This window comes from Equus asinus, chromosome 6, assembly GCF_041296235.1.
Source record: "Equus asinus isolate D_3611 breed Donkey chromosome 6, EquAss-T2T_v2, whole genome shotgun sequence".
NCBI lineage: Eukaryota > Metazoa > Chordata > Mammalia > Perissodactyla > Equidae > Equus > Equus asinus.
In genome coordinates this window covers 17,485,637-17,510,890 of record NC_091795.1, presented here as the reverse complement: position 1 = coordinate 17,510,890, position 25,254 = coordinate 17,485,637, and the positions used below count along the sequence as shown (strand labels likewise).

General features: G+C 56.7%; 1 protein-coding gene across 2 annotated transcripts in view; it reads left to right on the top strand.

The window, feature by feature from the left end:
- The first annotated feature begins 750 nt into the window (after window positions 1-750).
- Window positions 751-25,254, top strand: part of KCNIP3 (potassium voltage-gated channel interacting protein 3) — a 92,370-nt gene continuing 67,866 nt past the window's right edge. Inside the window, exons 1-2 of one of the 2 annotated variants that reach the window (XM_014864227.3) lie at window positions 751-1,211; window positions 15,195-15,360. In XM_014864227.3, coding sequence (XP_014719713.1) covers window positions 1,197-1,211; window positions 15,195-15,360 — 181 coding nt within the window. In that variant the 5' untranslated portion in view covers window positions 751-1,196. The remainder of the gene's footprint in view (window positions 1,212-15,194; window positions 15,361-25,254) is intronic. The other variant, XM_070511723.1, reaches the window with a different exon arrangement.

The window sequence follows — 25,254 nt, the reverse complement described above, 5'->3', positions numbered from 1 at the left end:
GAGCAAATGCCCAGGAGTCTGTCCTGAGGGACAGGAAGGACCCCCTCCCAAGGGTGCCCAGGGGCCCTCTCTCCTTTATTCCTCCTTGCCCTCAGCCCCCCGGAGATCTGGCAAGGTCCCTCAGCCACCCTGCCGTGGTCCCAACCTCGGACCCAGGAGGGGACAGATGACAGGCCCTGGAGAGCCAGGCCACCTCAGGAGTATAAGGAGCTCAGGCTTTGGGGAGGGTTCCCACACTGCCAGGCCCCATGTGGGGTAAAAGGGAGGTAGTTAAGGGTGCAGGGACATAGGAAAGAGGTGAAAGGACCCCTGCATGTGACCCACGTGATGTGGCCCTGGCACCTGTCACCATCTCTGGGTGGTGAACCCCAATCTGTGAACCCATTGTGGACCCAGGGGCCCAGAGTGATGTCCCCATCAGGAGGATGCTGTGGACACTGGGGATGGCCAGATGACATCTGCAGGCCTCTGGAGGGACACCAGGGAGACCCCTCCCCACAGCCCATCTTGATTGCAATGGCCCGAGGTCCTCCGCAGGTCACTCCACCTGATGTCCATGAGGAGGGCCCAGCAGGAGGAGGGAGGGGGCAGTAAGGAGGGGAGGGGCTGACCTGTTCTGGAAAATGCCTCCAGGAGGCTCTGAGGACTCCACTGCTGCCCCTCCCCACGTTGGGGCAGGAAGTTGCCCCAACTTGCTGGAGCTCCCTTCCTCCTAGCCTGGGCTCTCTTCACCCCCCATCCCTCCCCGTGACCAAGGTCGGGGAGCAGAGAGTGTGTGTGTTAGAGAAAGAGACAGACAGCGGGGGGAGGTACAGAGAGAGCTGCCTGGTGACAGGGACAGTGGGGAGACACAGAGAGCCAGACAGCAGGACCTCAACAAGCTGAGAGGGCAGGATTAGGAACCATTTATACAGAGAGAGTGGGACAGAGAGCCTGGGAGGGGGACCAAAGAAATGTATAAGACAGCCACAGAGAGAGACAGGGAGATTGAGGGAGGAAGGCAGCAGAGCAGAAGGGGTGGAGCGGGCAGAGGCAGCCGGGGAAGGAGGGGTGGGCAGGGGGCGGGAGAGGAGCCGCCGGTAACAATTACGTCTGGGTCCAAGCAAACATGAAGCAGCTGCCAGCCTGGCCCGGCAGTCCTGTTCTCCTCGGCTGCGAAGAGGGGCAGCCGGCAACAGTTTCCTTCGGCGCTCAGGATGCAGCGAGCCGAGGTAGGCGCTGGCAGGCTCGGGGCTCGCTGCGGGGTGGGGAGCAGGGCTTCTGGGGGTTGCCCTGGAGCAGGGAGACTTGTTGTGCCTCCTCCTTTGACTCCATCCCCTTCTGTCCCCTGTAGGGTCGCTTTTGGGAAAGTAGCTGTTGGGGTGTCCTGGCTGGGAGGCTAGACTCCTCGGGCCCCCTTTGGATGGGAGAGGATTTAAGTGTTTGTGAAACAGAAGCTGGACAGAGGAGGAGCCTGGGGTCAGCCACATGGCTAGTCCTGCTTAGTTAGGTCCCCAGGACAGGTGCCAGGGCAGCTGACCCTGAGCCTGGGCCCTCTACCCTTAGAGTTGGGGGAAGGCTGAGTGCTGGAGGGGGTGTCTTATGCTTGAAGGCTGCTCAATGAATGCATCTTTTGATTATTCAAGTAATTAAGGAATGCCCACTTCCTAAAGGGCTATGACACCCCTAACAAGGACATGTGTAATAGTTCGCACTCTGTGGGGCTGTTGGGAGGTTGCAGAGAGAGAATGCAAGGAAAAAGCCCAGCGTGGAGTTCAAAAAATAGTGGTGAGGTATTGGGAAGGAGAAAGAATAATTAAATGAAAAAGAATGAGGGAAAGGAAAGTAAGCCAACCCCCAGAATACAATAAAACTCAGAAAATCTGTCCTGATGCCTTGCGAGCTCCTCCTGGGTTGGAGACAGTCTTGCTTTGGAGGAAGGAGCACCAGGATTAGCTCTGACTGCCCGTAACAGAACATCCCGAATAACAGTGATTTGAACAAGGCTGGTTGCATTTCTCTGTCACGCAGAAATCCAGAGGGAGGCAATACAGGGCTGGCACGGAGGCCCATGGTCAGCAGAGACCCAGGCTCCATCTGTCTCACTGGCTTCATTCTTGAGGTTACCTTAAGGGCCAACGTGACTGCTGGAGCTCCAGCCAGCACATGCAGGCAGAAGGAAGAAGGAAGGAATGGCAAAAGACCCAAATAAAGCAGGGTGTTGTGAGTGAGGAAGAATGGATACCGGGCTAGAATCTTGCCGTCTCCTCCCCCAGCCCCTAGATGGATTCCTGCCTCTCTTTCACCCACGGGCACAAGCAGCCCAGAGCCAGTTCCAGGCCACACTGCCCCAGAGCCTGGACCACCTCTGACCTGTCTGATCCATCTCCCAGGGGTGCCAGGAGGATCAGCAGAGGTGATGACATGAAACACTTCAAACATGGTGACAGGGCACGTTGCAAAGGTGCTTTCTCTCCTGTCACCTCAAGTCTCCCCAGCAACCTCCAGGCAGGCAGGGCAGAAGTAGAGAAACTTAGCACCTTGTCGCAGGCTCACACACTACATGCTCGCTGCACAGATGTGCCACAGCCAGCACAGGCCATGTGCATCCACGGTGTCCATATGAGCATGCACTGCACAGCCATGCCCTGCAACTGTGCCCACAGCTGACCTGTGCCATGCGACCTGTGCGCGCACGGAAGTGGGGATTTCCACAGTCAGGCTGCACACGGATGTGCACACAGCCCACTCTGTTTGCCAGACAGAGGACACTCCTCCTTCTCTTGCCTGTCCACTGCTGGCCCTAACTGCCATGAGGTCACCCTGGGAGCTTGGCCACCCCTGGCAAAGGGGCAGAGTGAATGGCTTGAGTCCTGCAGGGGCATCTGGTCCTTCCCTTGGCCATTGTGACCCCACACTGCCCTCCACCCTCCCCCACAGTGAGCTCCTGGGCCCCAGAGGATCTCACTGTGCCTTATGCCTGCCAGTGGCCTTCCTGGGCTTGGCCTGGCCAGAGGCTGGAGTGGGTCCCACCCCTTCTGGTGCTGGGCCAGACAGGGAAAGTGGTCCTAGGGAAGCCACCACTGGGTCCCTCACCAAGGTCAGCAGAGGGATTAATTATGAAAAATAACCTTCCTCTCTAGTGGCAGCAGGGACCGCAATTCAGAGCACAGGCTGGGAGTTGGCCTGTCCCATCTACCCTCAGCTGTCTGTCACTGTCACAGTCAGTGGCTGTCCCCAGTAACTCGCCACTAGTGTTCAGCTGCTCAGCCTTCTCCACCCACTCCCCGGTCGCTCGTGGATCCTCACAACATCCCAGGAGGGCAGGCACTGCCACTTCCCCTTCTGCAGACACCCAGGCTCAGAGACAGGAGCAGCTTGCCCAGCACAGCACCAACTCCATGAGCTCTTAGGAGAAAGGAGCAAACAGAATCACAGGCTTGGCTATAGTGGCATGGGCTGCCGTCCTGGGTCTTCAGGGAGTGAGGTCTTCATGGCCTGCCGTGCACCAGGAGTCTCTGCCTGCCCAGCTTCCAGCCTTCTTGCAGGGCACTTGTGGGAGGTGGACCCTAATTTGCTCCTCCATTTCCAAAGATAGTAATCAAAGCCCCAGACTGAGACCGGAAGTGAAGTGGCTCTGACTTTTCTCCAGGTGGGGTCTAGGGGAAAGCCAGGACTGAAGGCAGGAGCCCTGAGGTGGCTATTCCTCCCTCCGTGGCCTTGCCAACAGGCCCTGTGCCTGTATTATCTCCCTGGACCCCCATGCAGCCCACGACATAGCTCTTGGTAGTGTACCCACTTTAACAGATGAGGAAACTGAGGCCCTCCCTAGCTTGCCGGCTACAAAGTGTAGCCGAGATTTGCACCCTGCTCTGTCTTGTTCCAAAGCTCAGTTCCCTAAGGTATGGAGGGGGGACAGGGGAAGATGGAGAAGACGACAGGGGAGAGGGGCTGCCCGGAACCAGGCAGCTGAGGAGGCGCCCCAGCCCAGCTGGGGGCTGGCTCTGTGGACTTGGGTCCCATTGCACCTTCTGAACACTTCAGTCAGTGCACACAAGCCAGACCCCACTCCCAGCCGCATCCCCTGGATTAGCCATGCAACCTTGAGCCAGCCACAGCCCCCTTCTGGGCTGTGGGTCCAGAGCTGCCAAGGAAAGGACTCTGCTGTTTTGAATTCAGGATCCCTTTTCTTATCAAAATCTTCCATAAGAGTGGGGGCTGCTTGGCTGACTTGGGCTGGCTTGGGGCCCATCTGCTCTCCCCACCCCACCCCAAGGCATCTCTGGTGACGCACAGGAGCAGCTGCAGGGCCCTGAATGTGGCCTCTGTGAGGGAGAGGGGCAACTTTGGTTTCCAAGGCAAAGAAAGAAGAGGGCAGAGAACTTGGCGAGTCTTCCTTTGCTGGCCCTCCAGGCGGGGGGGCAGGAAGGAGATGGGGCAGGATGGAGGTGCGGTGTGGAGTGAGTCACTGTGCTGCAGGCTCCCCCTACGCTCCCCCTCCCCAGCTGACTGATGTTTCCCTTAAACAGGCGCATCTGTCAGCTGTGAGCAGCCCACGGCCTAGAACACCACAGAGCAGCCATGTGACAGGGAGAGAACCAAAGGGCCCCGCAGGTGCCAGAGGTGGATAGGGGGGAGCTGAGCAGAGCTGGGGCAGGACAGCTGAGAGGGGGCCCATCCCACCTCCCAATTGGCCCAGCCTCCCCGCTCTGATCCGCCTCCCATAGGGCTGGCCCGTGCCTATGCCATGCTCAGCTGGGCAGAGCAACTGCTGGACTTTGCCTCGTTCATCCCCAGCTCTGCCCGCCTGCCCCCTGCCCTCCCCTACCTCCAGCACTCGGGCACCTCCAGGGCAGGCAAGAGGCGCATCAGAGTCCTCCTGTTGTGAGTGCCGTGCCCCTGTGCCCAGCCTGGCCTGGCCCTGTTTTAAGATCCTCTCTCATGATGGGCACTCTGGGCGGTGACCCCAGAGCCGAGTTCTAGCTGAGGTGGGGGCCCTGTGCCGATCAGTGGGGGTTGGGGCCACCACCGAAAGTGCCATGATGCAGATTCCCTACCCTGCCCCACAGGCACAGACATGCCCGTGGCCTATCACAGCGCCCATCCCTGCCACTGGGGGCCTTCAGCAGGGAGAGGCCTGGAGAGGAAGGTGGCCTGGGGAGGGAACGTGGCTGTACCTCGTCAGCTGTTAACCTGGCTCTGCCTCAGGCGGATCTGGGCTCAGTCCCAGCCCCTTCACGCGTTAGCTGTGTGTCCTCAGATAAGTTATTTAGCTCCTCTGTGCAGTGGTCTCCTCATTTTCCTAGGGAAATATCATGGACCTCCTAGACAAATGAGATCCTCCAACAACCCACTTAGCACAGCCCTTGGCACAGAGCGAGAGCTCCATAAATGACAAGATGTCAATGTTGTCATTTTCTGATTACTGAGAGCCTGGGAAGGGCATCCTGACAGGAGAATGTTGTCAATGAGCAGCTCGGGTCGACCCCTGGATGATGAGATGCCCTCATTGCCTGGGCAGCAAGGAGCAGTCAGGGAGCTTTTGTCCTGGCCGAGGTAGCAGCCATCAGAGGCAGGGCAGGAACAACCTGCTCTCCCCTCTCCTGCTCCAGGGCTCTGAGAGGGACTCGTCCACGCCGTGTGTGTGTGTGTGTGTGTGTGTGTGTGTGTGTGTGCGCACGCGTGCATGCAAGTGTCTACAGGGGCCCATGACAGTCTCAGCTCCCCCCTCACAAGGCGAGCTGCCTGGCCCTCATCGGTGGGTATCCAGGGGTGGTTGGAGAATCGAGGCTCCCAAGAGCCTCCCCGTTCCAAATCCTCGGGGCCTGCACGACGTGACGCCCACCGCCACTTCCTGCCATCTGTCCTCAGTGATGGAAATAGAGCAAGTGATAAAGAGTGGGTGCTCAGTGAGCCAGCCTGCACTGCAGCAGTGCCCATGGATTAGGGGGTGAGACAGGTAGCCCCACATCTGAGCAGGCCTGCTGTCTCTGGCTGGCCCAGGTTCTGGCCTCCAAGCAACCCTCCTGGGAGGGAGGGAGGTTGAAAACCCAGAGACCCCTTCCTCCCACAGACGAGACCCAGAATCTCCTATCTGGTGGGATAAGCACTCTAAACCTCAGCTGCACTTTTGGATCCACTGAGGGGCTCCTTAAAAATAGAGCAGCGCAGGCCCCACTGAATCAGATACACAGCCCCTGGGCAGGCAGATGTGGGGAAATCTCCCAGGGGATGCTGGTGTGCAGCCAGCTCAGCAGAGTGAGTTGGACCTCCCTACCAGATGCCACTGGGCCATGGGCTGGGCCTTGCCCTTTGCATAGACAGCCAGACCCTCCCTCCACAGCAGAAGGGTGGAGAACAGTGAAAATCACTCCTGCTGGGGGCTTTGTATACATCACCTTCCCCATAGGCCTGTGAAGACATACCATTACCCCCATTTTACAGATGAGGAAACTGAGGTTCAGAGTGGTCAAGTACTTCACCAAGGGATGCCCAGCCAGGAGGTGAGGGCCCGGGATTCAAGTCCCCATCTGGCTGACCTCAGACCTCTTCCCACTGTACTCAGCTGCCCGAAATAACATTACCCTGCCTGAAATCCCCCCACCCCAGTTAAATGCGCCTTCTGAACCAATATCTGAGGGGTCCTGGTGGCCCTCACAAAGCTACTCATGCTGTTTTTTATCCATAAATGTCTGTAAACATTAGGGGAAAGTTAACTGTGCCTTTTGCATATGCATTGACTCACATGACATTACCTCTGGGGAAGGGAGTTTGGGTGTTTTACCTCTGGTTTGCCCAGACCCTCCATGGCCTTCAGCCACATACCTCCACCCTCGACAGGCTGCTGTGCCTGCAGGTGACCTCCGCCAGCCTTCTCTGGGCTGCTCTTTCAGGTTCTCTGGAGTCCCGCTGACGAGAACCACAGAGACTGCACTAGCTGCTCAAAGGTCTTGTCTCGGTGCGGCCCCAACAGCCTGAGCAGATGGGCCCCTGAAGGACAAAGCTCTGCCCACTGGGCATGTGGCAGTCAGCAGGGACAGCTGCCCTGTGAGCGAGTGGCCTTTCAGGAGGCCTGTGGGGGGTGCAGAGCCATGAGGTGGGATGTTCCAGTTCAGGTCCTGTGGTTTGTCTAAAAGGATCTGGCCTCTCTCTAAGGTGTGAAAACTCCCAAATGATGGTGCCCCTAGTGGAGAGTCTGGACCATGTTCCAAGGGAGGTAGAGGCACAGGGGCTTTCTGCTTCCTACATATTCATGGTGACTGGTGTCACAGTTTCTGAGGAGTCCCCTCGACCCCTCCATCACTATCCACATCCACAGCAGATCCTAAACACCCGTCACACTATTGTCTCCACCATCCATCCCACTGCCTGGACCTGACTCAACCTCCCCTTCGTCCCCTGGACTTGAGCAGCACCCCAAATTGGCCTCCTGCCCCATTGACGCCGAATTCTCCCCAACACCGCATCGGGCCACCTTTCTGAAACAACTCTGACCACACCCAGCTGGGACTTGGGTGGGGAGAGGAGCTGGGGTCAGGGTGTGCCCTGGCAGGAAGAAGCTGCCCCAAACCATGTGATTGGCAGGTCCCAGAACCATCTAGAACAATGCTAGCCAACAGAAATGTAATGTGTGCCATAGGTGTCATTTTAAATGTTCAGGTAGGCACATTAAAAAAAAGTAATAAAAATGATAATAATACATTTTATTTAGTAATACATTTTATTTAACCCAATGTAAATATTATTGTTTCAATGTATAATCAGTATTATCAAAAAAACTCATGAGTTATTTCACGTTCTAGTAAGTAAGGATTTGAAATCCAGCGTGTGCTTGCACTGACGTCTCATGTCCATTTGGACAGCCACATTTCATGGTCCAGAGTCACGCACAGCAAGCGGCTGCTGCCTGGGACAGCTCGGACCTGGGGGGTCAGCCCCGCGGTGTTGAGTGGGCCCCTTGGCTTTCGAGTTTTCCAGGGGTTTGTACTCTGCCTTCCTTGATTTTGCCTTATCTGTTGCAAACTGTGCTATTGTGTTTTATTTTTTCTTTAAATTAACTCCTGTTTTAAAATTTTAATAAATTCATTTAAAGGAGAGTCTTTAAATCATTACTGTAAATGGAAAGCCAGGGGACAGTCACTGAGGCAGAAGGTCACCATAATATGCCAGGAGAGAGAAACAGCAGCGTGGAGTCCCCTCCCCACACTCCCCGCCCCAGGCTGCCTGCTGAGGCCACGCTCCATCTTTGTAAGAGAGGACAGTTCTGGAGTTAGAGGGGCGCTCTGGGCACCCAGTCTAAGTCCTCTCCTGGACAGGGAGGAGCATCTCCCAGGAGCCCAGTGGCACAGCCGCGCTCCCTGGAGCCACTGACCTCCAGCCAAAGACCCCAGGACACACCTGAAGTGGAGCCAGTTGGGTTGACTCCTCGTTGACCTTGAGCGAGTGAGAACACACAGCACAGGGCCCGGGGAGCTTGGTGAGAGGGCGAGAGAAGGAACCTATTACAGGGTAGGTCTAAGGAACCTCGAAAGGTTGGTGTGAGCATTACAGAAGACAACCTCTGCAAACAGCTAACCCGGCACCTGGCACACAGTAGGGGCATCGCCAGCGTGGCGCCCTTTCTGCCTCTCCCCCACTCCCCACAGGCCCGGGGACTTGGAAGGGAGCTGAGACCTGCCCCTAGCCCACCTGGCTGGGCTAAAGTCAAAAGTCTCTGCTCCGGGGTGAGTGTCAGGAAACGGTTCTGCAGAACTTGGTGAACCTCAGAGGAGGCTGCAGGTGCCCGGGGTCAGCCTAGGGCTGTTTCTGGGACCTGTCCCGGAACCATCACACTGCCAGATGTGCCACTGGGGACTCTGTAACCTCAGGGCCCAGATCTCCTGGCTTCATTAGTCTCTGCCACCCAACCCTGACCATCACCTGAGGCCCATGGAGGACAGAGGGACCACTCCATCCAACTTTAACTTTCCGTGCTAAAATGGTGCCAGCAGCAAGCAGGAGCAGGAGGAGAGAAATTCTCAGTTGAATTAGGAAGAGCATCAGGGGTCTTTCACCCAGTCATTTGTGAATATTTACTGGGGGCTTTGTGTGCGTCTGTGTATTTTTTAATACTCTTTTTTGTGCGTATGATGGGGTTTTTTTTTTCTGTTTAAAGATTGGCACCTGAGCTAACAATTGTTGCCACTGTTCTTTTTCTTTTTCTGCTTTTTCTCCCCAAATCCTCCTAGTACATAGTTGCATGTTTTAGTTGTGGGTCCTTCTAGTTGTGGCATGTGGGATGCCGCCTCAGCATGGCTTGATGAGCAGTGCCGTGAGCGCGCCCAGGATCCAAACCAGCAAAGCCCTGGGCCACCGAAGCGGAGGATGTGAACTTAACCACTCAGCCACGGGGCCGGCCCCATGATGGTATTTTTTCATTAAAACTTTATTGAGATCATTGTAGATTCTCACGGACTTGTAAGAAATAACACAGAGAGATCCTGTGTACACTTTACCCAGTTTCCCTATTGGTAGCATCTTGCAAAATTATCATATAAAAGGGACCGGCCCAGTGGCTGAGTGGTTAAGTTCTCGCACACTGCTTCGGTGGCCCAGGGTTTCACCGGTTCAATCCTAGGCGCAGACATGGCACCGCTCATCAGGCCATGCTGAGGCAGAGTCCCACATACCACAACTAGAAGGACCCACTATATGCAACTATGTACTGGGGGGATTTGGGGAGAAAAGGCAGAAAAAATAAAACTATTGTACAAGATCACACCTAGGGTGTTGAGAGTGTTACAGTCCATGATCTTATTCAGATTTCTCCAGTGTTACATGCACTTGTCTGTGTGTGTGGTGTGTGTGTGTTTAGTACTGTATAATTTTATCACACGTGTGGGTCTGTGTGGGTACAGAACACTTCTATCCCCACAAGGACCCCTCTGGTTGCCCTTTTATTGCCACACTTCCATTCCCCCCTCCTGTCTCTCCTCCCATCCTTAAGCCCTGGCCCACTAATCTGTTCCATTTCTAAAATTGTGTGGTTTTGAAACGTTACATAAATAGAATCATAGTGTATGTGCCTTTTTGAGGTTGACGTAATTCTCTGGAGAGTCATCCAGTCTGCTGTGTGCACCAATCGCTCCTTTTGACTGCTGTGTAGTATTCCATTGTGTGGATGTATCGGTTTGTTTAACCAGTCATCCACGGATGGACGTCTGGGATGCCTGCAGCTTAGGGCTATCACAAATAAAGCTGCTGTGAACAGCTGTGCGCAGATGTTGGTTTGTTGGGATAAATGCTCAAGAGTGCAATCGCCAGATGGGGTGGTGGCTGCTTTTTTAGTTTTTTAAGAAGCTGCCAAACCATTCTCCAGAGTGGCCAAAGCCTTTTGTGTTCCCACCAGCAGTGGATAAGCGGAATGGCTTCTCTGCATCATTGCCAGCATCTGATGCTGTCACTGGTTTCGATTTCAGCTCTTCAGATAGGCAGATAGTGATATCTCATTATGGTTTGAATTGGTGTTTTGCTGATGGCTAACGACGCTGAAGATCTTTTCACGTACCTATTTGCCAACTGTAGATCCTCTTGGGTGGAACGTCAGTGCGTGCCTTTTGCCCATTTTCTAACTGGATAGTTTGTTCTCTTACTGCTAAGTTTTGGAAGCGAAGGCCTCTCCAGTGTCGGGCCCTGTGATGGGGAAGAGGAGTTCACACAACTGGCCAGGGCCAGCTCTCAGAGCTGACGCTCTGGGGGCAAGAGACAGAAATGGAGCAGGAAACAAATAAACAGGCTCAGAAGCCATACGTGCTCTGAAGCACAGCAGGTGCTGACACGGGTGAAGGAGGGCAACCTGATAGAGCCTCAGGGCAGGGGGCCTCCCAGCACCTGACCTGGAGGAGGCCTGGGAGGGAGGAGTCAGCCTTGAACATCCAGGGGGAGAAGTATGCAGGAGGGGGGAGGGGGAAGTGTGCATGTGGAGGGAGGGGGAAGTGTGCAGGAGGGGGGAGGGGGAAGTGTGCAGGAGAGGGGAGGGGGGAGTGTGCAGGAGGTGGGAGGGGGGAGTGTGCAGGAGTAGGGAGCCATAGTTGCGAAGATGGTGCTGCGGGGAAAAAGCCAGGAGGGCATGTGGTGTGTGCAGAACCCAGTGAGGGGCAGTGGACGGATGACACAGGCCGGCCAGGGTCAGACAGGGCTTGCCCCAGTGGGGCTTTGCAGGCCCGTCAAGGCCCTGGGGTTTTATTGGAAATGCAGCGGAAGCCACCAGCAGTTCCAAGCAGGGGAGAGAGGGGATTTAATTTATGCTGGCGCCTCCTCACTGACCCGGCTCCCCTCGACTCCGTCACCTCCTAGTGCAGAGGCGCTGTGGGGTGAGGGGTTGGTGTGTCACATCTCAGGGCTCCCACCCTTCAGCAACCAAGATCCTCCCAAGTCAGGAGGAGGGAGCCTGGAGTCGTTACTAACACTCCCTGACAGCCCAGTCAGACCCTCTCCCAGACAGACAAGTGTCAAATATTCATGAGATGACCCAGCAGTCACTCCTCTCTCCTCCCGCCATACACCACGGTCTGATGGGCCCAGCCTATAGGCCTCACCTGCCTGGTGGTGATGTGGCCCTGCCCAGTCTGGGCCACTGTGGGCCCCTCCTCTCCCCACTGTAAGGACCCCCCAACCCACTTCACAGGGGGAGGCCATTACAGACCCTGCCTCTGGGGCTCACAGGTGGGGTCCTGGCCCTCAGCCAGGTGGAAGACCCCCCTCCTGGCCGATTCTCTCTCCCAGGGAGAACACACTTGCTGGGGCTCCTTGGCCCAGGAGGGCTCAGGACATTTGTAAACTGTTACTCTGACATGGTTAGGGGCCTTGGCAACCCCTTCCCAACTTCCCAGGCTCTCCAGGGGCCAAGCAGCACAGCCCGTGGCTAGAAGACCACAGTACAGTGTGGCCCTGGCATGCCCCCAAACTTCTCTAGGACTTAGTTTCTTCATCTTTAAAATGGGGGCAGTGTTGCCGACTTTGTGGGGTCATCTTGATGATGAGATGACATTAAAGCCCAGAATAGAATGCACGAAGGGAGCTCTCAGCCCTGCCTTCCCAGGAGAATAGAACCCAGGCTCACCAGCTGGGTGTCTCCCACATCAGCCCAGGCCCAGGCTGCAAGACAGAATGCCCCCGACTAGCCATGGGCTCTGCAAGGGCAGCCCCTGTCAGCCAGCACCAGCACTGTTCCGAGATGGAGAAGTCCCATCACATGGCTCCTGCCAGAGGCTCTGAGGCTGGCCTCAGTTTCTCCTTCTGACCTCTCCACTAAGCCCAAATGCAGAGCCTACAGCAAAGAACTCATGAAATAATGGAGCACCAGCTGCCTGTCAACCCCCTAAGCCCCTCCTGGACCAAAATAAAGACGTTATTCATTGAGGCCAATTCTCTCCTGAACAAGATCATTAATAATGGAGACAGTGCCTCTCTGATGGCCTGGGCGGGACCTGTGTGCACATGTGCATGTGTCTGTGTGTGTGCATGTGTGTATGCGTGTGTGTGAGCATGTATGTCTAGGGGTCCTCCCTCAGCATCCCTGGCACCCTGGGACCACTTCCCACCCCTACTCGCCCCCTTTCTGCCCCATAGGGATGGTGAGCGCCCACCCTTACTGCAGCTCTGGGCATCGCCGACATCCCTCATTGCCAGGGTGACCCTTGGAGAAGGGGAGGAACGTGGGGGTGTTGCTGAGGGTGTGTGTTTGGGAGGTGGCTCAGGGGTGATGACTATGAAAGGGGGTACCAGCAGCGGGACCTGGCGGGGGAAGGCCCCAAAAATCAGGATAAGGGGCTTGGACATCGCCCTGTCTAGGCAGCCACTTCACCAAAAGCTGACCAACAGGCCAACTGCCTTGCCCCAAACGCAGACAGGCCTCATGGGGCCGTGAGCCACCTCAGTACCTGGAAGCTCCTCCTGCCTACCTGGAGCCTGCAGGATGCCCCAGACAGCTTGTCCCACCCGGGCATTTGTGCAAACTCCACAGTTTAGGGGACATTTGTAGGGCTTTTCTGACTCCATGTGTTCAGGAAAGCCCCTACCAAGGGCGTGAAAGAGCCTAAAAGGCCAAACACTTGCTCTCCCGGCGCCCCTTGCAGCTGGGGATTAGGCAGACGACCTGGGTGGGACAATCTGACTCCTCCACTCTTGACCTTGAGGCTGGAGCTAGTGACTCAACTGAGACAGCCCCAGCAGCAGTCTCCAGGTTCAAGGGGCAGCATGGCTGTGAGGCCTCTGGGGGTCCCAGGCCCAGTGCCCCGGGAATGGCAGGGCCGGTAGCAGGGCGGGTGATATTCAGCAGCAGAGGTGCTCTCGTCAGCCTCTTCTGTGGGGTGACCGTGGCTGAGGTCTGGCTGTCCAGCCCCCTGCCCTTTGCCCTGGTCTGTCTTCCTAGCCTGGCCCTCTGTCCTTCCCGGAGGAGAGGCTGTGACCGGCCTGGGCTCCCCATTGCTGAGTCCTCGTCAGTTCGGTTGGCATCAGCCGGGGTCAGTCTCCACCCCTTGCACCTGAGAACCTGACCTATGCAGGGGCTGCGTTTGGGGCTCTGAATCTGCAGAACTCGCCCGATTGCACATCTGTTTGTTGTTTACTTCCGACAACCATATACTTTTCAGGACCGCACAAATGTCGCACACATGAAACCCCACAACCTTGGAAAGACATCTCCAACCTGCCACCCCGGTGGCCATCATCCTGGCCAACCAACCCAACCAGTCAGAACCAGCACCCACACGGGGGTGCTGCTTCCTCCCACAGCTGGAACTCAGGCAGTGCGTCTGGGATAGAGCGAAGCTGGGGGCTGCCCGTGGCGGTGACCCAGTGGGCCTGGCCATACTATGGCACAGCCGTGCTGATGGCACAAGGGCAGAAAACTAGACTCCGCAGATGCCCAGAGGGGCCACTGTGGCCACTGCAGTCTGCTGCCTGTGATCCTCCCCGAGACCTCGCCCGTGAGGGGCCGCCCTGCCGCCAGCGTGGACACTGAGGACAGGGGACAGATTGGGAGCCAGGATGAGGGGTGCTCGAAATTTTGCTGTAGGAAAACAAAGCTCACTGCTCTGGGGCCTCCGCTGTGACCCCGGCTGTCCTTTGCGATCCACACTGACGGGAGCTCACGTCCCAGCATCTCTTAATAACCCACCAGGGCTCCCTCCTCCAAGGTTCCTCCAGTCAGTAGTTCGTGCTGTTTCTTTCCATCATCGCCCAGTTTAGAGTAGTGGGTTCCATCAGTGTGTCCCCTTCCGGAGGAGGTCACTCAGCCTTTCATGCAGCCTCGGCTTGCCTCCGGTGAAAAGAGATTGAGGGCACTGGAGTGAAGTGAGGAAGCCCAACATTGCTGTGTGATCCTGTGCGGACTGGCTCCCCTCTCTGGGCTTCAGTCAAGTGAGGCGTTTGGATGGTGATCTCTAAGGGACCGTCCAGCTCTGACAACCAGGCCCATGCCAGGGTCGGGGGTTTGATGAGCAAGCCTGGACCTTCAGCTCCCTCCTTCCAGGGCCCCATTGGGTACTAGACCTGGGTGCAGAGTCGGGGAACCCATAGGCCCGGTCTCAGTCAGGAGCTCCTTCAGCGAGTAACCCCTGTGCAATCCGTGCTGTTGCAGAACTATGGACACAAGGATAGACCCAACTCCCTCAGCCATGGAAGCCAGGAAGGCTTCACGGGAGAGGTGACTTGCTGGCTGGATCCAAAAGCATAAGCAGTGCTCACTGGGCTACACAGGGGCCCCTGCACAGCCTGGGGAAGAGCAGAGACGTGGGGAGAGAGGCGTGTTCACAGAGTTTGGTTGGAGGAGAGCATGTGGTGGTTGGGGTAGGGGGGCCCAGTGTACATGGAGCCTCAGAGTAGCCTTGAACATCCTTGTCAACCCATCCCTCCACCTTGGGGCACTGGGGCTGCTTTTCTAGTGGACAGTGTCTGTGCCTGCAATGTGGCCCTTGCCATGCAGTGACCAGGGGCTCTTGGAGAGAAAGTGGGGCTGGTGAGAGATTGGGCGGGAGATCACCTGTACAAAGGACAACAGAGCCCTGGGAATTGTCCAGCCAGGACTGGGGGCTCCTAGCATGCACCCCTGGAAGACAAGACCTCGGATGGATTAAGGATGGTCCTGCCCAGGTGGTCGGGGCTGGTCTGGGGACAACCTGGAGGACCTCACTGTGAGCAAAGGCTCAGGGCTGCTCTGCCTGTTCCTGCTGCAGGAGGTGATGAAGGTGTCGGATGGCAGTCTCCTGGGGGACCCCGGGCGCACGCCGCTAAGCAAGAAGGAGGGCGTCAAGTGGCAGAGGCCACGGCTCACCCGCCAGGCCCTGATGCGGTGCTGCCTGGTCAAGTGGATCCTGTCCAGCGCAGCCCCACAGGGCTCAGGTAGGCGATGCGGCCGGCTGGGATGAGGGCGGGGACCTGTTCTGAGCTCTGTCCTATCTGATGGCTCAGGCACCACTCTGGGAACCCAGCCTGGACCACATCACCGCTGCCTCTGTTGGGACATGTACCTCCATTCATTCACACCCTTCCCCATTCACTGAGCGCCTGCTCCACGCAGGGCATTCAGCTCAAGACAGGACCCATGGTGGGGGGAACAGAGGATTGGGATCATGCTAGGGTTTTCCCAGCTGGGAGGCTAGAGCCTGACAGGCCAGGCTCGCTCCATCACCTCACCGGCTGGGTGACCTCGGGCAGCTCACTCATCCTTTCTAAGTCCTCTGTACGAAGAGCAGCTGGCACATTTGAAGATGGGGAAAACATGTGCAGGGGCCTGGTGAGGGGGGCCCAGACCCCTCCTCAGTCCTGCCCAGTGCACCCCAGGAGCTGGTGCTGACTCTTGACCTTGGTGGCATTCTGGGTGTCCATGAGGAACTGAGGGAAATGGCTGCCCTGCACTTGCTGTTGACGTTTTTGGTGTTTGCTGAGTGTGACACAGCAGGAGATGCAGAGGCGACCTCGTGCAGCCCCCATATTCTCACACACACCACATACTCACACGTGTGCACATCTAGCCACCATGCACACGTGAGTGCACACACACACATCACACACAGGTGTATATGCCACATGCAGGCACGCACACTGCACGTGCTCACATACTCATACCCGTGTGATCACACACGCAAGGTGTGCGCCAGAGTCTGCCTCTGTGACTTTAAGGAAAAGGAGCAGACTTGGGCCCTGACAGCCGTGTCTTGTTTGTTGTCTCAGACACTCCCTGTGTGAGTGCCAGGGAGCCTGGGGCCCCTTACTGGAGGATGAGCACAGTCAGGGCCCAGCCTCCCAGGCTCGATGGGGGTGGGGTGTGGAGGGGACGGCCTGAGGGACCAGGGCTTTAGCAGCCATCCCCAGGGGGTCATGCCTGTGTGAACAAGGGACAGTGGTGGCCGCATGCCAGGTCCCTGTCTTTTACCCACAACCACACTCCAGGGGGCTCCCAACACATTCCAGCCCCTCCCTTGTGTTTCCCCCAGAGCCCCTGCCCATCTGGGCTGCTTAGTCACCCTGGCTGACATTGGTTCCCACCCTTCCCTTTCCCACAGCGCCTCCCACAGAGGAGCTAGTGCACGTGAATACATATGTGGGTCACTCCCCAACTTGGCAGGGCAGCGGGAGGAGGGGACAGGTACTGCAGGTGGCAGCAGCATTAAAAAGTCACTACAGTGCATGCAAACAGCTTAACCAGGAAAGACGCATCTTCACTGTGCTGTTTGTTCTGCCGCAAGGTAAAAACGATCAATCTTCCATCAGGGTAGAAACTGAGAGCAGACGTGAGCCGTGGCGCTCTGGTGTGGCCAGGCGCGTGTGCCTGACGGGCTCTGGTCTGCTCTGACTGACAGCTTCTCCACACTCTAGGCTCAAAGGCCCTACGGGGCTATGCCACAGGGCTTTCTTGGCAGCAGCCCATGATGTCCCACCTTCAGGGACATGGGCAGGGCTCTTCACACTCAGCTCCTCCCAACCAAGCTGTCGGGACGCATTTGCTGAAGACTTGTCACAGCCATGCAGTTGTGGGGGTGGGAGAAGCAGGGAGTGGGGCCCAGGACATCCTCAACCACCCCGCCCAGCCTGGTGCATTCCCCTGGGTGCACGTGTTTCCCAGACACCATGCCAGGCCCCAGGGGGATCCGTGAAGCACAGGAAAGTGAGGTCCTGTCTAGTCGGGTGAGGAAGGCAGAGCAGACCACTGAAGAGTTGACTGAAGCTCAGGGAGGTCACTTGACTCAGCAGGTCACACGGGTGTTAGGGGCCGAGCCACCACTCTGACCTGGAGCTTCCTCCACGTGCTCTGGGCAGGGCACCCACCCTGATGTGTGTCTTCCTTGTCTCTTCTCTCGGAGAGCTGAGGGAAGACGGAGCCCAGGGACCTGGCCTCTGAGGAGACAGCAGCCACCCTCACAGACTGAGGAGCCGGGACCCCAGTGTACCACTTGTCTCCACGGGCACAGCTCCCAGGCGTCAGTCCCTCCAGGATGACACTGTCAGCACGGTCACACTGAGGGCTTTGTGCACACGTGAAATGCTAAACCGGGCAGATGAGGCGCCTCTGCTCCTTCAGGAGCCTCCATGGGCTCTGGATGCAGAGGACAATCGGTGCCATGGAGCGCAGCTCTGTCGCCGTGCTCAGCGAGGCCCAGTGCGTGTCCCCAGCAGCGGGCGCCTGCGGAAGGCGGGCGGGACGCCAAGTCACTGCACCCTTGTTGTTGGGGTTTTTGCATTCAGCAGAATCAGGACAGAGAGACAGACAGATTTCTGGGACAGCTGGGAGCAGAAGCCAAGGCCCAGGCCCAGTAAAGGGCACAGGTGCCCCCGAGGCTCAGGCAACCTCATCAGGGGGTGGCTGGAACTCAGGGGCCGGGAGTCACGATGGCAAGGGCTGGACCAGATGCCGCTGTGCCCTGGCCATCACTCCTGGGCTGTGAAGGCTCCAGTTTGGAGTCGGGAGCTGGTCAGCAGCAGTGGCCTCTAAGATAGACATGCCCAGGAGTGGGGAGCACAGGGCTGCCGGTGCGGCCCCACCCCACCCAGGAGGAGTGCCCATCCTTGGCTGATAAATGCATCCCCCTTCGACAGTCAGGGGTCTGTCCTCAGTGACCCAGAGGCTGGAGTCTGACCTGCTCTGTGCGTCTCCCCGGCATCTGAAAGTCCTTCCTGTCAGGAGGCCAGGATGCCTCTCCGGGGGCATGGCTGAGCCACCGACTGGACAGACCTGCTTCTCAAGTCTGGCTCCCCACCAGGGCTGTGAGACTCAGCTTCTTCAACTGCAAAACCAGAATAATAATACCAGCCACCAAATAACCTGGGGACCTGGCAGCGGACAACTGCTTCCAGGCTGGCTGGTTCAAGCAGAGGCATTTACTCCATGATGTTAGGAAGTTCGTAGAAACTCTGGAAGACCCGAGAAGGGGGCCAGGTGGTGACAAACCAGGGCCCTGCCTGTCACTATGGGAAACACCCCCCCATCCCAGGCTGTTCCATTAGGAACACTGGAGCAGCAGCCACACGCCCCCATGTGACACAAGGCAACCATTCCCCAAGGAACAGACACAGCCCACCCCCTCCCCCAAATTCTTATCAGCCACTGCATCCATCTCTGCGTACTCACTTCTCCTGGGGTTCTGTCAATCCCACATAAAACCACAATGTCACCAGCAGCCCTGATAAAAGTGATAGCAGAGAGGGCTGAGGACAAAAAGGTAAATTAATTTGTCTGTAATATATAAGGATATATAAATGCATGCTACCAGAATTTTAATGTGTTTGAAGCACCAAGATGCCCTCGACATCTTGTTTTAAAGTGAGATGCCAGATCAGATTCCAGTTTTCTGGGGTTTATCTGAACACTGGTCCCGTGGCTCCTGAAGCTTCTGCCCTCATCAGAAATCTAAAAAACTGAATGGTTGGAGTCTGGGGGGTGATGATATGTGAAGAGGATTTCTCTGGAGAGAGTGTGCTGAGTCCAACCCCCCAAGTTGAGAGGGGGATGCTTCGGTCACCTTTTGTTACCTAACAAAATACCCCCAAATGAAGTGGCTTCAGATAACCACCATTTTGTCTTCTTGCAATTCTCTGTGTCAGGCATTTGGGCAGGCCTCCCCTGGACGGTCCTTCTATTTCACGTGGCACCAGTTGTGATTATTCACGTCCCTTTGTTTAGCTGGTGGCTGGGCAGGACGGTCCAAGAAGATTCCACTCACAGATCTGGTGCCTCAGGGCCTGTCTCGCTCCACAGGGCTGCTTGGGTTTCCTCACGACATGAGGGTCTCAGTGTCCAAGATGGCTGACTGCCAGTGGAGGGGGCATGGTTCCAGGCAGTTCTTGAGGCCTGGACTCCAGAGCCTACACAGCATCACTTGCACTGCACACTGTCGGTCAAAAAAAGTCGGTGGCTCAGCCCAGATTCGAGGGGAGGGGGCATAGACTCTACCTTCTGTGGAGCTGTGGTGTGAAATTTGTGGCCGTCTTTAATCTTCTGCAGGAGCCTCAACTAACAGTCCATGGTGGAGGGATCCAAACTGTCAATTCTGAGGGATCTGAGTCCTCAGTCGTCCTGCCTATAATCCTTCACTAACTTTTGTCACTGTATTTGGCAATATTAATAGATTCCCTGGAGAACTGACTGATTTGAGATGTAGTACCCATCCCCAGCCCTGTGTAGCTGTAACACCTTCTCTCCTGGATCATCAGAATCATTCACCGCAGCCAACCCCATTTTATGTCAGCTGGTCTGCGTGGTATGAGGAGCCCAACACGTCTAGGCACAGTCAGCTTCCAGTTCAGCAGACCCACTGGTGTCTCCCCCTTGGGGAAGCATTCTTCTTGTGGGATCTAAAACCTCTAATCTTGAGCCCAAAGTATTGGAGATGAGCAGCAAAAATGCTGTGAGGGGCTGGCTGTGGGGTGGTGTGAGGGTCCACTGCCACCACTTCCCTTGGTTCCTGGAGCCATTAATCTGGCTGGACGGGGAGCAGCATATTCAGTGGTACGTCCAGCATCCGGCAGGACAGTGCCTGAATCTCACAGCTGGTGCTGGAATCACTCTGCCGTAGGCTCTTCCACTGTTCTGTAAGGCCAGCTGCTTCTGGGCATGGGGAACAGGGTGAGGCCAGAGGGTCTTGTAGGCATCGGCCTTTGGGCACACTTCTTTGTTGTCGAATGAGTCCCTTGGTCAGCAGCAGCTGTGTGGGACAGCGTAATGGGTGGTGGTGTTGGCAGAAGCAGGGCAATCAGGAAGGAAGGTCCATATCCAGAATGAGTGTCAATTCCAGAGAGATGGAAGAAATACAATGTAGCAGACCTGCCACCTGGTGGCTGGCTGGTCACCCTGCTGGCAAACTGGGCGCTCAACAGCAGCTGTAGCCAGATCAGCCCAGTCAGGGGAAGTTCTTTTATTGAACCCATTAATAATCTCAGTCCACACGGCACTTTGTTCCTGGACAGTGCCGAGCAGCCAGGAGTACCAGCTGACTGACGTACACAGACAGGCCTTCTTGTCCACCTGACTTCTGAGCACCTCCCCAGGCCTGGGTGCCCTTTGGGGAGCATCCACAAAGGACAGTGACATTCTCACACCTCCTAGTCTCCTCTCCTCCAGGTTTGTTCCCTCCACCTCCCTGATCCCTGAACAAATGGTAGCAACCACCCGAGAGTCCATGTAAACTTGTGCCTCAGGCTGTCTCTCCTTCCAGGCAACGTGGGCAAGATCTTCTCAATGTGCTGCCCACCAGGAAGGCTTCCCTTCCCCACCATCCTTCCCCCAGGTGGGCTGCCATGTCAGCTCAGAGTCGGTGCCAAGATTTCTTGCAGCTCTGTCTATAAATTGTGTTTGAACGCTTGTCCTCCTCAAGAAGGAGGTCTTAGGGACTCCCCACGGGGCCACAGGTGTGGGCTGAGGGGAAGGTGGCAATGTAGCTGTTACCGTGGGGCTCGGAGCCACCAGCTTCTATACCTACCTGAGCCTTCTAGAGCCCCCGACCCTCATGCACAGCAGCTGTATGTGGTGATGGAGTGCTGCACACACGCGCCTTTACAGCCAGGGAGAGGTGGATACTCAGTTCCCGATGAGCAGCTTGGGTCTAGGGCCTCCTGGTGTCCCACAGCCAGGCATTCCAACTCCATGAGAGCCCAGTAGCTCAAAAGAGGAAGTGATCCTTGCAAAAGAAGCGTGGCTTTGCTCAAAGCCCGAGGAGACCACAGAATGCTCCTGTTGGGCCTGCCATAGGCCCTGCAGAGCATCCGAATGTGCCTTAGACACACTGTGTGCCACTGCATGTGCTGGGTCAGCAGGCAGAGCTGCTTGCACGCAGCCTGGACCTGCTGCACAGCCTTTGCTCAGGAAGCAGCCTGGAGCAGCGCACTCAACTGTGGCACACGAGACAGCCCACCAAACACTGCACCTTCTTTCACTGGTCAGGGTCGCAAGGCGCAACAGCTCTTCTCTCACCTTGAGGAGAGTATTTTGATTTGGCTGCACTTGCATATAACAGAAACTGCAAATGACAGTGGCTTAATTTAGACACAAGTATGTGTCTCCTCTGTGAGAAATCTGGGCTGGGTGGTGACTGCCACCAGTTTAGCAACTCGGGGATGTCAGAGTCAGGGTCTCTGGGTTTTTTACCCTTTCCCTCACAGTTGCAAGGTGGTTGCTCTGACTGCAGCCATCACGGTTTTGTTCCAGGCAAGAGGAAAGAGAAATTGGGCAAAAAGAGGAAGCGGTAGTGACTACATCTGTTACAGAAACCTCTGCAAGATTTATGCCTACATTTCATTGTCCAGCACTGAGCCACCCTGACTGCAAGGAAGGTGAGGGAATGGCAGATTTTTAAGCTGGCCCCATTTCCACCTCCAACAAAATCTGAATTCTGTAGGTGAAAAAACAGGAGAATGAATACTCAAGTGGCGTTCTCTGCCTCACGTGCCCCGTAGGCTGTTTTGATGACTGAGCGACTGAACGCACTGGTGCCCAGAAGGAGCTCGGTGAGCTGCCCAGCGCGCACTGGAGTGTGCACAGTGCAAACGCAGGGGCAGGGGAGCGGCCAGCAGTCCCTTCTCCATCGTACACTTGGCTTTCCCTTACCCTCCTCATCAGAGGGACCCCTTCCCAACTCCCTGTTCTCTACTCTACAGAGGCACAACAGGGCTCGGGGACATGGTCAGTGAGCAGAGGCTAAAGGTCAAGAGATAGACAAAGGTCAGAACCCCCTCCCCCACTCCAGCTTTGCCCAGGGCACCTGGCCCCAGAGCCTCCTAGGCAGGGGGCTGGGTGGGAGCCAGGCTGCTCCTTTTCTGGCCGCAGAGAAGCCCTGGGACCTGGAGGATGCCCCTTTGCAGTGAGATCACACCCTCAGCCGAAAATCACACCAGTGGCACCTCCCTGCTTGGTGCTGGGAGCTCAGGAGCAATGCCCACCCCCACCCTCACCCACCCCCCCACCCCCCCCCCCCAGCCCAGGAAGCTGCAGGAAGCCTTCTGCCTCCAGGAAGAGTGAGCTCCAGTGTCCTGAGGAGCCAGATCCAGATGCAAGGGGAAGGGGCCGGCCCTGGGACAGGAGTAGGGGCTGCTTCAGGAGGCCCAGCTCTGGCAGGGGGGGCTGGCAGGCCGCTGGCCGGCCCCTGGAGGCTCTGGGCTGAGGGCTGAGGGGCAAGCAGTCCTGGGAAAGGCCAAGAGAACAGGAGGCAGGGACAGAGAACAGAGAGGGGAAGGACTGAAACACCAAGTGATAGGAGAGGCGCTGAGATTGAGAGACAGAGAGACAGACCAGAACGGGGAGAGAGGGAAAGTCCTTGTAGAAAGGCTCTGAGTGTCAGGCTTGCACTGCAGCTGGTAGGGCAGAACCGAGGGCAGGAACCAGGACCCCTTGGATCAAGCCAGGCCCAGAGATGGCAGGGCGCAGCAAGGCCCCTCACCCGGCCCGGGGACCTGTGCTGAGACTGCAGGAGTGCCAGCACAGCTGCAAGAAACATCTGGGCGACATCATCAGCTTCTTCTTCCGTTTCATCTCTGGAAACCTGGCTCGAGGTGAGGACTGCTTTAGCAGGACCAGGGACAAGGGTGCAGGAAGGGGAAGGTTTGGGGCTCAGAACTGTACCCACCTTGAATGGGGCAGGGATGACCAGTGGCCCTGAGAGCAGGACTGGAAGGGACCCCCCCCCCTCCAGGCTTGGAGCCCTGCCCTGTGACCTGCGGGCGGGGAGTGCCAAGCCAGGGCTGCCAGTCTCATGGGCCTGGGGAGAGAAAGAAGGTGGGGAGGAGGGTCCCTTCTCCAGGGTGCATGGACTCAGGCACAGCCAGGCTGAAAAGCAGCCGGAGGCTCTCGGGCCAACCCACCGGCTTTGTGCACTCTTGACCCCACTGCCTTGGCCCTCTCCCCTCCTCCCTCCCTCGCTGGGGACCACTCTCCTCCATCAGAGACAGATACGATATCTGCAGAGAGGGTTAAAGGAAAGGAGCAAGTGTCTAGAAAGACCCATGTGTATAAAGTGCCCAATCAGTGATCGCCATCCTTCAAAATCTGTAAAAACCAACCAACCTGGAATTCCCGGCAGAGACACAGGGCTCCGCTGGAGCCTGTGCTCTCAAGCTTAGGCCTGGGGAGGGTCCCCGTGTGGAAGTGACTCCACAGCAGGTCAGGGCCCACTGCTGCTCTGCCTCCTCAGCCTCCGGCCCCCTAAGGCAGGTGCTCAAGGGCTGAGAGGGAGGGAGATGGAGGCTTGGCCTCGGGGACCAGGAGGCAGGCGCAGGGAGAGGGGCTCCTGCATGTGGAGACTTGGTGTTTCCTTGGCAGGATGCCCTGGGAAGAGGTGTTAGAAGCTTCAGACCCTGACAGGAGAGACCCTCAGCACTTGGGGCCTCCGGGCCATCTTGTTCTATCCTGTTATTACAGGGATGTGAAGGGAAGTAGGCCAAAGAAATCACATGACTCCCTAAAGAGATATCAAATTAACCCCTAACACATCAAGATGAGCCAGTGTAGATATGTGACATGTTGGCCTTTTAGCCAAAGCTAAAAGCCTCTTGTGCTGCCCAAAGGTGCTCATAGACACTGAGGGACAATGTGCCAACGCTGAGTGGGGCTGGGCTGGAAAAGCCTGACCTTTGTCCGCTCTCCGGGGTGGGGGCCTTGTCCCCCATCTTGTTCCCTGCCCTGTCCTGAGTGCCTGGCACAGAGCCTGGTGATAACTACTTGTCAAAATAATGAGTAACGTTTTAAGAAGAATAAAACATAAAATTGAGCATATAATCAATCATCTCAAACTGGCCAACTAATAACGGTTAAAACGCTTAAAAGCAGCAACGAATCTCTAGGGATGAAGACAGGATTCTGACGTGATGAGCTTTGCAGAGGGAGAGCAGGTGGAGGTGGGAGTCTAGAGCGGGGACGCAAACTCAGGCGCCTCTGTGGGACTCAGGCCGATGCTGCCACAGGGCCTGGGAGCCCCGGGTCACCGGCAGCTTCTCTGAAGAAAGGGAGGTCTGGCTCTGCCCATGATGCCATTAGCGCTGCCTACTGCTGCTGAGGTGTCCCTCTCCAGGCGGTCATGTTGGGGGAGGACAGAACTTTGAAGATGGCAGGCCCTGGGCTGCTTCTCTTTGAAGAGAGACATCTGCAGGCCGGGCCAGTGGCAGAGGGATGTGTCTGGAGTCACCAGGGTGCTGACCGTGACCCTACCAGCTGGTGACCTTGAGCATCTCTCCTGACCACACTCAGCCTGGGCCCCTCATCTGTCCCGTGGGGACATATGACATAGCACCGGCTCCACAGGGCGGCTGGGAGGGTCAAGGGGAGCCCTTGCTCATTGGAGTTTCAATAAACTGGCATCTCTATTGTCTGGTAGCTTCATGCACCTTTTTCAAAACTTTTTACCTGCCTGGTACACTTGCAGGCTGATGGGCGCTTTCTCTCGCTCCCTCTGCATGTCTCCCTGTCTGTCTCAAAAGGGAGGGAGGATACGGCAGGTCTGCGTCACCTAAGGGTGTGATCTGCCTGTTGTGCCTCAGGTCCTTCATCCGACGAAGGCCTTGCTGGGCTCCCTCTGAGCTCCGTCCAGCTCTGGTGGATGCTGGTTCTGGGGTCCTCAGAATGGGGTGGGGGGTTTGAGGAGCTGCCTGGGTGCAGGGAGCAACGAGGCCAAGAGCAGGCTGGGTGTGAACCCCGAGATGCAGCTGGGAACAACGTGGGTGGCTGCTAAAAACACAAATACTTGACATCAATGTATGGAACAAGCCAGGGGACACACGCTTCCTCATCGCCTCTGACCCTTCTAGGACGCTCTG